General features: G+C 34.9%; 1 protein-coding gene across 4 annotated transcripts in view; it reads left to right on the forward strand.

Moving 5' to 3' along the window:
* NBEA (neurobeachin) overlaps nucleotides 1-13,081 on the forward strand; it is a 452,437-nt gene that overhangs the window by 188,014 nt on the left and 251,342 nt on the right. For all 4 annotated transcript variants that reach the window (XM_054272359.1, XM_054272360.1, XM_054272362.1 and 1 more), the window contains 2 exons: nucleotides 504-630; nucleotides 1,291-1,418. In XM_054272359.1, the coding sequence (XP_054128334.1) occupies nucleotides 504-630; nucleotides 1,291-1,418 (255 nt within the window). The remainder of the gene's footprint in view (nucleotides 1-503; nucleotides 631-1,290; nucleotides 1,419-13,081) is intronic.

Raw genomic sequence — 13,081 nt, forward strand, 5'->3', positions numbered from 1 at the left:
CTAAATACTCCTCAGCCACCAATTTGCCCCATTTCTTACTGAAGTGATATATATTTTCTACCTTCCCTGTCATTTTTTAATTTCTATTTTAGTTTATGCCTGTAGTTGCAACTGGGCAGCTAAAAATGAATATATAGATATATTTTAAGAAACGTTTGAAATTTTATTCTCCACCCAAGCTCATATTAGCTACACCTTTATTTTGGAAAGATCTTGCTTTACAGTATGATGTAAAATTATTTTCAACTTTGGAATATAGTTTGGAAATAGAGGAAATGAGGTAAGGATTTATTTTGCCTGATTTTCAATAAATTTCTTGCTTATTATTTTTGTACCAGTGAAGTTAAGGTATTGATTTTTTGATAACCACATGGAAAGGTTTTCACTATTTTAGAATAAATAACATTATTTCCCTACTTAGAAGTAGATGAATAATACAAGGACTATTTTAAAAGTTTTGTTTCATAAGACTGAATTAAGGTTTGTGTTTTTTTGGGGGACAGGTGCAGTAGACTCAGGATCTTCTTCTTCCTCTTCGTCATCCAGCTTTGTGAATGGTGCTACCAGCAAAAATCTGCCAGCTGTCCAAACTGTTGCTCCAATGCCAGAGGATTCAGCTGAAAACATGAGGTATGCAAGTTCTATCTTTTAATATTAATTATAATTTCTCTTCCCAAATTTCTCTAATATAAAATAACTCATTTAATGTGCATTACTGTAGTTATATGTGTGCTACAGTGTATGTAATTTTGGGGTACCAAGGATGTGTATGCTAAAATAACACTTCACTGAAAAGTCTGAGTTTTTCAACTGAAGGGTCTAACTTGTTTAAATTATGCCAGACACTAAAACTTCATTAAAGTATTTTTTCAGTTGGCTGGTTTATTTTCTTTATTCAATAATGACAGTACGTATTGGAAAGTAAGAAGTTTGTAAATGGAGCACTAGGCAGTGGAAAGAGATGCTCAATCCCTCCTGAGCAAACAAAGGTTTGTGTTAAACTGGAGAGGAAAAAAACAGACTTGTATTTGAAAAGGATAATAACAATTTTACTTGTTCTGGAGTACTCTGCAAATACTATGGAATTTATGAGGCTGACATACTGCTTACTCTGACATGACTTTTTCCATTTACTTAAAGCCATTTAAAAACTGTAAAGTTTGATCAAATTATGATCATCCTCTTTTCTAAAGAAGCTTATAGAAGCTTTTAAAACAGGTGTGATTTGACATAATTTAGCTTCTATTGTGAAGTTTTTTTACAATCATGGTCTCTTTTTTTTTTTTACAGTATCACTGCAAAGCTCGAAAGAGCTTTAGAAAAGGTGGCCCCTCTCCTGCGAGAAATTTTTGTTGATTTTGCCCCTTTCCTCTCTCGAACATTATTGGGTAGCCATGGGCAAGAGCTGTTGATTGAAGGTACTGTTCTGTCATTAGATTATATTATTTAAAACTATTATTCATTTCATATAAACAATTTTTTATTTTCACTAGACTTCATATAACTATTTTTGACAAAATAATCAGTTCTTAATACATTGTGATTTCAGTTCTTTGCATTTAATTTCATTTAAAGTTAATAGTGATAGCTTTTATATCCTTTTATTCCCCTGAGATGCCGTGTAATGATACATCCTGTCACAAAATAATCTCCATAGTTCACCTTTCTCTCCTCAGATTAATTCAGTGCTTCAGCCTGACTTTGAGAAAGTAGTGAAAATGAAATTAAAAAGTGTAAACTACTCCCACAGAAGAAAGTAAAAAGAAGACCATGCTCCAACATTGTATCTGTATTTGGTAGGGCTGTTTTTTCCTCGGGCAGGTCAATTCACAAAGGCACATAAAGTGCTGTGCCTAGAGGGGGAATAAAAACTGCTAAATTTTAAAGGAAAGTATCCTTGACCACTTTCAAGGATTTTTATGGGGTTTATGTGCTATCTTTACTACTTCATGGTTAGAAAATTTGCCTCATAAATGAGGCAGGAAGTAATGCAGAAGTTATTCAGACCATGCAAATATGCCAAGCTCATGAAGAAAGTAATGAATCAGTACTAGTGCAGCTAAAATAGTGAAGGGGGAATTTGCATCAGCATGCACAGGTCATGTATTCAGAGGAATATGTTCAGCCAAGTAAACTTTTTCCTTTCAGGATTCTTCTGACACACAGTATTGCTGTTAATTGAGAGGAAAAAGTCTCATTCTGACAAGGCTTATAGTATGGAAAGATCTACACAGAAAAAAAACAGCTTTGTGTTCAAATTCCAAACCCCTTTCTATTATACACGTTTTACCTAAATGTTTGTGTACAGTTTTTCCTATGGTAATTCCATGATTGCATCTCACAGTGTTGGCTCTTGTTACTAGAAATATTTACATCTTGTAACTGAAATTTTCTACAACCTTCTTTTCTTTCGTCTTCTTATTGTTTAATAATACTATTGTTGAATAATTCCAAGGAATGGTATAGTAGTACCTTAGAGTACTTCAGGTATTGTTTATTGTTAATTTTATAGCTTGTAATTAAGTTGCACTTCTCACTTAATGACACCTAAATTAATGGACTGAGATTCACATGACGATGGCTAAGAGAATTTATGGGCTACATTCTTAAGTCTCTTATTTCAGTGAAATCGGTTGCAAAATTTGTAGCAGTATTATCCTTTTCCATTTGGCAATTGATGAATTGCAGAATGGGTTTTATAAACTATCACTAAAATTGTCTTAGTTCTCCTGAGTTCTTTAACTGATTTTAAAAATTCTTCATTGATGTCCTTCTGATTTTGTATTTTTGTCAGATCTGTAGCATGAACAAGGCTATAACAGTTCCCAGGATATGACAAAGACTGAAATGCTAGAGGTCACAGGAATCTTACAACTATACAGCCATATTTAATCTCACTATTTATCCATAGAGAAAAGTTTTTTTGGATTGTTTTTGGCTTACAGCATTTTTCTGATAACTGCTTGGAGTTTCATTCCATATTTTGCCCCTATTTTCTCCCTATCTATGACTCAGCCACCCACTTTGGAATCAGAAAACATTGTTCACAAACCAAATACTGAGTTCCAAAACAAGCAATGTCCTCTGCATCATTTTTCTTTAATTTTATATCTCACCTTCTCTTCAATCAGTCTCTCATTCCTGATTTCTAAAAACCAGTCCTTTCTTCCCAAGTTATTGAAATAGAAATCTGGGAAGTAAAAAGAAATTCAAGCACACCATAAATTTTTACATTGTGAGACTTGAATTTTTCTTTTCCACATCTAGAATACTTGGGCTTTTTTTCTTAACAGAGGATTCAGAATTGCTTTTATAGTCATTGTGTACTTCTGATCTTTTATCTCTTCATTGCCTCCATGAGACCCTTTTTCTCAACTAAACTGAATTCTTGCCTCGTAAAGATGCCTTTTAAAGAGAATTCTAAATTCCCTCTTATTCTGATACCTGATTTATTTTGATAAGTTTTCTGACATTCCTTGCTGAAAGGCAGGGGTAGTCTTGAAGTATTTCAAAGTGCTATCCAGGTAATGGCTCAGAAAAAGAGGGATTTAGGGGCGCTATTCAGGATATGAGAGTGCATACGATTCCTGTGGGGCTTTGATAATTGGAATTTGATTTTTTTTTTTTTTTTTTTTACTGCAAGTAGTAATTAACTTGACACTTTTATATGCAGTGGTTTAATTTGTTACTTTATATGTAAAGGTTTTAGTTATAAGAATCAAAAAAGAGAAAATAAATTTTAATTAAGTCTTAAGGCACTCGTCTGTTTTTCAAATTGATCACCATAAAAATATCTGTTGTATCATATGAAGGATGTACTTTCAAGTTTAACATAACCTTTCCTTCTTCGCTCTTTTTCAAAACCTCCTCATGGGATGAAGTTTCTCCCCTATCACATTTTGGTAAAATCAGAATACTGTCAGACGTCCCTGATGCCGTGTGCTTTTTCCTGAGGCTCTTTCTAGTGCATGCATGTGTGTAAGAAATGCTAAATTATTTTCAGATTTGGTAAGAATGTACACAGTCTTGTAGCTGACTGCATACTGAAGAGCACAAAAAAAGGGAAGCAGAAAACAAAATTAATTTTAAAACTTAAACAGGTTAATCATACAAATTTTCCTGAATATCTGATGCTTTATGATAGCTGTTGTCAATATATTTTTGCAAATGTGAATACAGCTTAGTTATTATTTCACCTTTTTGTTGTAGTGCAGCTGCCTCAAACCTTTGGTGAAAAATCTTGAAGTCATATCCTTTTCCATCAGACTTTATCATTATTCTGTCCCATGGGAGACTGGTTGATCTATTGTTTGAGTAAATTATGCTTAATGTCTTAGGGCCTTCTTAACTTTTGAGTGGAGTTGAAATGAACAGGCTGCAATGATCTTTGGTCAGTCTAGACCAAAAACTTAGGCCACTAATACTTGAAATTATTAATTTCTCTTGCTCTGGTAAATTCCTAAATGTGAATGGTAACAGAGGAACCCCATCAGGTAGTAATCTGACATTGCACGATATATTTATTGGTAAAATTCCTCATCTATTTGCTCTACTAAAATTACTAAATTCCTAATTACTGAAATAGTTACTTGCTCCTATTTCTAAAACCGGTTCTTTCTTCAAAGTCAATCTTACACTCCACTGAATTTCAAATGTTTCCTCAACTTCTCAGAATATTTTCTGAGTAGAAAATATTATCAGTGATGGGTTAAAAGGGACCTTTTTGCATTTGAATGCAAATAGCTTCAAACAGAGTATACATTGCTGTGATTTGTCAACTCGGGTTCTTCCAATGCCTCCGAGAACAGAAGTTGCAAAGGTTAAAATCGTCCATACAGAATCTAATTGGAAACAAACATGCATTATGTGTAGGCCACATATTTCAGCTTAGCAGAGCTCATTGTGGAGTTCCATTTAACACTTGCACAGATATGTTTTTGCTAACTAGTTTCCATATGGTCTGCAAATTCATTCCCTCCATGTAAAGTGCATGACAACATTCTAGCTTTTAGGTGAAAATGTTACAGGCAAGTGTAATCTGATCTGTAGCTGAAAGAAAACCTATATCCTCTTTTTGTCAAGCACAGATGGCTAAAAGTATTTCCACTACAGCTATTCTTGGAGTGTCTGGAACAGTAAGAATAGGTCCACGATTGAAACACAGTTACATAGAATGCTTTCCCTTCTCTTGAGTGAGGTACCAAAGAAACTTCACTGATGCTTTTACTTTGCTGTATCATTAGCTGGGTAGAAGGTCAGCCAGGTAGCCCTTCTCCAAAGGATCTCTGATGAATTCCTTGCTGTACATTTGATATGTTTCTGATACAGGCACAATTAAAGTCAGATGACAGGGAGAATGTTTTTGCGCGGATAGGAGCAGGATCTGTTTCTCCTCATTAACTCACCACATGGCTCTATGAAAATATTCAGTAGAGGTGGTGATGGACTAGCTTTGTATCATGTTTGACAGGAGGCTTCTTGAAACAATTGAAAAATTGCCCAAAACATTCCTTTGGAAACCACAGATAGAACTTGGGTGCTAAATGACACTATTCTAAAAGCTCCCCAAGATCCCAAGTGTGACATCACTGTGGCATCTACCAATACTGGCACAATTAGTTTCTGGTTTTCTTGAATAATACTGAATGTTTTATTAGGAAAAGCAGGACAACCATTTTCCTTTAGATACTATAATAATCTGGAAATCCCTTATACTATCTGGAGAAAAGTCATTTTTTTGGAGCTTAACATGCCCCTTGAGTTTCTGTTAGAAACTTTTCAGGACCTTTGTATTACTGTGTTCAAGACCACAGATGCTGTAAAGTAGAAAAATGCCTGTTCTTGCAGAACTTCTTTTTTCCCTGTACATTTTATTCTTTCATTCTTTTATCTCACTCTGCCACATCCCAAACATTTTCATTTGTGTGTCCAGGCATGCTTTCTTCCAGCTAACTAAAAATAAGGTAATTGCCCTACCAGTCTGTAGGACAGCATGTAGCCAACTTTTTGAACAAAATAAATAATTTAATTAATATTTGCAAGTAAAAGGGAAAAGGAATAAATAAATAATTTTATGATTTTAAAATTTGTATTAACTCAAATTAACAGCTAGTAAATAAAACTTTAAGCTATTTATGGTGCTGAAATTTCTATAATCCAATATTTTGTCTCCTTTTGCTATTTTTATTAACAGTCTTTTTTATAGTGTTGAATTGTGTCTGGCAAAACTAAGTGCTTAGGTGAAGATATACAAAATGAGAAACAAAGGCATTGCATTGGAGAGATATATTGAATCACTTTCTGGACTAACCAAAACTCAAGAAAAAGCCAGATTTCTAGATAGCCAGATGCCGAGTCCAATTTATAGGAGCAAAGAACAGACTTAGATCCATCCTCAGGATCCTAGGAGATGGGGAAAAAGCGATGCAAAGAATGGAGGGATTGCCAAAATAATTGGGATGTTTGGCTCCCTTGGCTCATTGCTGAGGCAGCAGAGACTTGTCCAGTGCCTTGGAAGAACAGATGAGTGATTTCATTTCTGTGCATAAATTTGGTTAAACTCCCACTGTCTTGTTCCATAGTGAACACTTTAAGAATGATGCCCACACTGCAGAGGTATGAAGTACTATGTTAGCAGCTTGATATGTTCAATGTAACAAAAAGACAAAAAAGAAGTTAAATACTACAGGAGGCTTTGGAGTTTCCATCAAGAGAATGTCTGAGGAGGATAAATATGATTGGAAAACTTTAATAGCGCTTACCCTCAATTATTGTGATTGATGTTACTTGTAGTCATTATGACTATTTCAGAAATTTTTTCTAAATGTAGTCATCAATCCAACTTCTCAAGAGGAAAAATGTCATGTATTTGCTGGATGCTTTTGGAACTTCTTTGTGACTTTTGAGCATGTGAATCACCATTTTCTCTGTGCCACATAATGGAAGGAATAATAGTCTGCATTAACCTTATTTTGCTTTGACATCATCATGACTGCATTTGTTCGCATGGTGATAGACAGGTGTACTTCAATGTCAGCTAGCCGCCTGCAGAAATCAGTAAAAAATCAGTGTGCTTTTTCCCTGCTCTGCAGTTGATTGCATCTGAACTGTAGATGAAGTCAAGAATATGTCACTTTCCCTTGAGGCATCAAAGATGGTCAGTGCTTATGCCACTTTATGAAATAAGCCTTTCTTCTGATTTTTTTATATGTGTGATTATGTGTGTGTATATATATATATATATATAAATTGATTTCCATTTTTTGTGGAAGTTCTTTAATCATTACATTGAAGCTCATTTTAGTATGAGACATTTTCCCTGCATAATGAATTTGTCTATTCAGGGAAGCCTCATGTAAGCTCATGCCAGCTCTAGTTGGGTCTCAGATTTCAGAGATCTCTTGCATTTATATGACTGCGTAGCTATATATATACTTTAATCTGATTTTTTTGAGAACATGAAACTTATGTGATTGTTGTGATTGTCCCGAGTGAGGAGGATCAGCCTTTTAGTTTCTTGATAACTTTTCAATATGTTGGCCAGTTTAACAGAGGTTGCTTAAAAGATGTTATTTTTACACAATATTGCCAAATATAAACATCTGTTTATAAAAAATATCCCCTGTCTTGGGTTCGGGTGTTTCTTACTCACCCTCAATATTTTCTCTGCATTACTATTTGAGGTGTGCCATGATTGTTTAGTAAAGGAATGGAAAACTAAGTAATAACTCAAAATAATCAGCTGATTCATTTGTAATATACTGTATAATATACTCTGTTGGTACAATACTGTGGGCATTGCAGCACAAGGAGCAGGAGAGCAATTGATAAAGCAGGACTGTGGGAGCAGTGGGAACTCAGCCTTATTAGACATCAGGGAATCCCTGCTGGACATCAAGGGGATTGTTAAAACTTTCAGTGGAGGGCTCAGGCCAGTGTCATTTGCAGCAGGTGTCTCACTGGACATGATCACTCTGCTCAGTAAGGATGAGGAATCTTATGCATTATTTGGTTGTACTGGGTCAGGAACTCTAAGTTCATTTTCAAAGCGAAGTTCATTTTCAAAGCTAAGTACTTTGCTGTGCCACTTGCCACTCCTTCCTTTCCTTGTGCCCAAGGGGACTTAAGTGTACCTTCTTCTCTCTCCAGGAAGAGGTGATGCTGCATGTTTAGAAGAGTGCAGTTAAATCCTGTGAATTTCCTGACCCAGTCCTCTGTAAGACAGTTTTGCTGAATTTGTGGTAGTAGGATTCCTATTCATAGATTACTTTTTGTCTTCACTATGAAGATTTGCAGAAAGATCCCAGAAAAAAATGCACTACTGTCTGAAATTAACCCCCTTCTTAGATAAAGAGGTTGGAATAATAACAATTTATAGATAATGATTTTCTTCAGTAAGTTAAAGTTTGTGTTTTTCTTTTTAGCTTTAAGAATTTCTGTAAGAAATTTGCAAGATTAGGTTTTTACCATGAAGAAAACCATAGGTCATTTTGAAACAGGGCATGAAATCCTCCAACAGATAGAATTTAAAATACTGCTGCTGCTTGAAAAGCTATTTGCACACATTTTAACCCATTTGTGAGCAGGAAAAAGAAAAAAGTTCATAAATTTCAAACTGATGTGCAATTATAGGCATGTCAGAAATTTGTTTTAAGAAGTTCTCTGTCTAGGGTTGGTATGATTAGCTCCTGGTATCTGACTGAAAGGCTCTACAGCGTGCTCATGTTTCTGTGCACACTTTGGGACTGATCATGGGTTTTACTAAAAAACATCAATAAGTCAGGCACACATGAAGACAGAAAACAACACCAGTTTTCCAAAAGACTGTTTGGTAGGAACAAAGAAATGCCAAGGAGCTAAATGTATATTCAAATTTGCCTATTTATTTACAATTCCTCCAGAGAGTCAAGGTTCAAAGTTTGCAACTTATGAAGTTTCTTTAGAAGTAGGTTACTAGTGACAAGACAGATGCCAATTCAGACAGCTGAAGTGCAGGTGCCACAAAAGAAGTCTCTATTATTTACCCACATTGAAATCTTCAAACTATAATGACCCCAATACAAGTTACAGAACATTTTTCTTCACATAATATTCCTTTATGACATCTTTGAAGGGATATCATTGCAAACACCAGAAAGAGGATACACATTCATTCAATTTTGATTTAACTCTTGATTTACTGTTGTTGATTGAAGTTCCTGTGTGCAGAAGTATGTTCTGAGCAGATGTTTAACATGGCAGGAAACATTATAGATCAGAGATCCAGATAGCAACTAGGAAATGCATAGCATCTGGCACCTTTTTGAAAGTAAACCTGCCAATAATTAATTACTCATATGAGCCACTCTATCCCTGTCTAATGAGTTGGACACTTACTAAGATGTATTAGACTGTGGAATAGAGGTTAACTGCTCATGCCCTCTCCTCTGTCTCTGACTTGTGTGGTCCCAGTGTAACTTAAGGGTAGAAATTGTTGTTGGCACTCAGATTTTATGTCATTCATTAGATTATCATTATTACACTGATTATTAATCAAGATGTCTTTACATTCCAAAATGTAAAGAATTCCCATTAGACAGAAATTGGGGTTCTTCTGTTGCTTTGACAATGGAGGAAAAAAAATGACTGAAATTGTGAGACTAATTGTAAAGTTTACTTAGGAGTGTGCAGATGTAAAACATTAGTAAATACATACCTTCAGGAAAGCAAAAGCTGGTAACAATATCAAGTAGTCAGGTTTAATGGAAGGAAACTCTGAAAGTTATCCTTGAGAATACAGAGGCCACTAGATGTTTGAAGTTACTAAATTTCTTTTGAAATACTATCAATACTATCACTTTTATTATTAGGAAGTGAAGAGCACCGATTACTGGTTTTTTTAAAGCACATAATGAAATGCACAAAATATTGGAGCCTTTAAAGAGTAAGAAAAGAAGTTAATTGCTTGTGATCCCTGGGTCCCGTTTACTTCAGCAGTATTAGCCACTTTCTCATAAATTTCTTTTTCAAGACAGTAGCCTGTAGTCCAGTTGCAAGCCAAAAGGCCTAGAAAGGACTGGTCTCCTTTTGCCTTAGAATTCTAGAAAACTACCCTCCCTGATGTGCGTCTCCCTGTTACCCTCCTTGATAGTCCATTTTTTTTGTAATCCAGTTGTGTCTCTCTTCTTGCTTTAACTTCCAGCTTTACTGGGAAATATTTTTTCTAGTGAATTTTCCTACTAACCTACTAAAAAAAAAAAAAAAAAAAAGAGTAGCAAGAGACCTATTTGAAGTTATTTCAAGGAAATAATTCTTATAAGATTCTGGAGAAAGTTCTTAACATGTGCAGGCATTGCTGTAACACAGCCTGTAGGTGGACTCATCATATCAACTATACAGCAGTGCTGAATGGTAACACTGGACTAAGTTGTAGAATATTTTTTTTTAGAGCAGCCACCTTTTCCCCCCTTATTATTTTCTCCTCTACTGTCCAGGTCCAAAGAAAAACGAGGTGGTATGCCAAAATGGTATTCAGTATCTACAGGATGTTCATGCTGTGACTGAAGCTCTCCACAGGCAGAGGTTCTTTGGTTCTTATTCCACTTAATTCATCATTCAGAACTCAGCAGGGGACTCTGCCTGATTTTGGACTTGAAACAGTTAGGCTGGTATTTGCCCCAGCCCTTGTCCTCTGAAGGCTTAAAAATGGAATCAATCTACTTTATTACACCGGCAGTGTTTTCCAGAGAACTACCTAACTCTGACAATCTATAGGGTGCAAATAACATCTCTGTATCAGATGCCCTGAAAGATGTATTTCTCATGAGACATAGTAAAATATTTCTTTTCCGTGTAGTCTGTGTTCTGTGACCAGGTTCTTTATAAAATTAATCTAATTTAGGGCTGGTCACAGTTTTTCCATATAAATTCCTAACTTTCTGTCTACTTATCACCTGTTCTATGACCCAGGCTGAAACATTTTAATTAGTGACCAAATTTATGAAGTTTCCTTACTGGTCCTGATGATTTAAAGGCATTTATTCAGTTCATTCTGTTAGATATGGATTTACTTGTTTCCATGCCTTCAAGGCTCAAGAAAAGAATCTTGGACAAAAATTATAGACTCAATTATTTGAAAAACTACTACAATTGAATTTTAAAAAATACCTTTTTTTGGATCATTTTTTGGTTGGGGAAAAAATGTTAATTATAGTATAAACATTAATGAACCCTCTAGCTTGATTTACCTAGATATTAACAGATTCCCTACATACCTGGGATTATTTTTGCAAGAACTAAGGTACAGTATCTTTACTGTGATCAGTGCAACTTTATGTTAAATTTTACCTCCTTCAAAAAAAGATCCTCACATGTCCTAAACATCTATTCTCTTATATTGTCTGATGGTGTGTGGAATTTTATGATTCAGTCTTTTTATACTTCTTGTCTGTGGAGATTTTCTTGCAATGAGAAAACCTCATGCTGAAAGAACTTGTCAGACAACAGAGACAGTTGTGATATGTCAAATTAAGATGGCAAAGTGATGTCAAAGCAGGTCTAGAGAGAGCCCATAACAATGTTACTGTCAAGTAAATAAAGAAAACTGAAACACAAGAAATACAAGTTATTTCAAGAGATCTATGACTGCAGAGGGTTTTTTGTGTTTTGAGAGACACTGTTTCAGAATGATTAGCTCTTGTCAGTAGGGCTTCAGGACAGAAGCGAGATCTGATGGCAGCCAACTAAGGTCAGCAAAGTTCAGCTTGGAGATTTTTCTTTTCCTTTTCTTGTTATCAAATTCTCAGGAAACATTTATATTTACACAAAATTGGTTTTGCTACTCAGGAGATCACATCTACTTAAAATAAGGGTCATCTTGGTCACCTTAGAAATTTAGGAAGCTGCATGAGCTCTGAGCTTTTCTTATACTCCCTATTTGTAGCTGTGCTGGTTCACTCAGTGTGGCCCCAATATTGCTAAAGAGAAGAAATATAAGAAAGTAAGGAGGATCAGTAGGAGTAAGTGGTTTTATTGCTGGGCAGCTTAACCTTTTCTCACCATCCTTTTTTTGTCGTTCACCAGGGACATATTTCAGTTTTGCCACATCCCCCTAATAATAGGAAAGAATGTAACAAGGAGCTAGTAGAAAATACTGGAAAGAAGAAAGCAAAAAGTATTTCCTATGTTTACTGTAAGAGGAGAGAAACAAGAAGGAGTAAGCTCATAAAATAGGAATAGGTTATAGACTGAAGCTGAGAAAAAGTTGATCAACTTTAGGAGTAAAAATAAAGCTTCTTACCTAAGGAAAATACAGCATTAAGTAACACTTTTCCAGGGAAATCTTGATATTCTAGAGGCTGTTATTTGGGATCATACCTATGATGTATCTTTTCTAGGATGTCCCTTTTGACAACCTTAGAAAGACTTGGAAAGGGTTCTTGAGATGAGCAGAAAGCACCATTGTTGTAGTAAAGGTATAAAGTATAAACATTTACTTATGTTAGTGAATGAAATTAATGTCTTCATTTCTGCTTGTATAGTTTGAAAATAATTTACTACTGAGGTAATACTTGCAAAATGTATTTCCTCTAACTCAGATTTGAGAGGAGGTGAAAGACTGAGGAAAAAAGAGAAAGGAGAGGTAGATGTTTCTTCATTTCAATAAGACAACCTTTTTTTTCCCATGTATTAAATATGTGGCAACTTCTTTGGTATCACTTGTTTCCCTTTAGTAATTTTTCTACAAATTTAATTATAAAACTGGCAACTCTCTTAGGAAAGGAATGCCAGGAAAATACAAAAAAATACATGACAGAACTTTAAAAATATTTTAAATTGTCACATTTTAAATTAAATGTTAAATGTCTTTATCAATAAATGCTTTTCTTACTTCTGCCATTGAAATGAAATGTCCCTGGCAGCAGCTAAGTTAGAAATTTATTGACAATTGTGAGCCACTCATTTGAATAATATCTTAGTATAAAGAGGGAAATTAGAAGACTTTTGGGATAATATTTGAATTCTCAGAGTGGACAATTTGGTTTTGGAGGAAAAATCTGGAATGCTTTTCATTGAGATTCTTTCTAGATAAATAAGTGTTTGG

This window comes from Melozone crissalis, unplaced genomic scaffold, assembly GCF_028551555.1.
Source record: "Melozone crissalis strain CALT ecotype California unplaced genomic scaffold, PUWL_Pcris_2 ptg000013l_1, whole genome shotgun sequence".
Taxonomy (NCBI): Eukaryota; Metazoa; Chordata; class Aves; order Passeriformes; family Passerellidae; genus Melozone; species Melozone crissalis.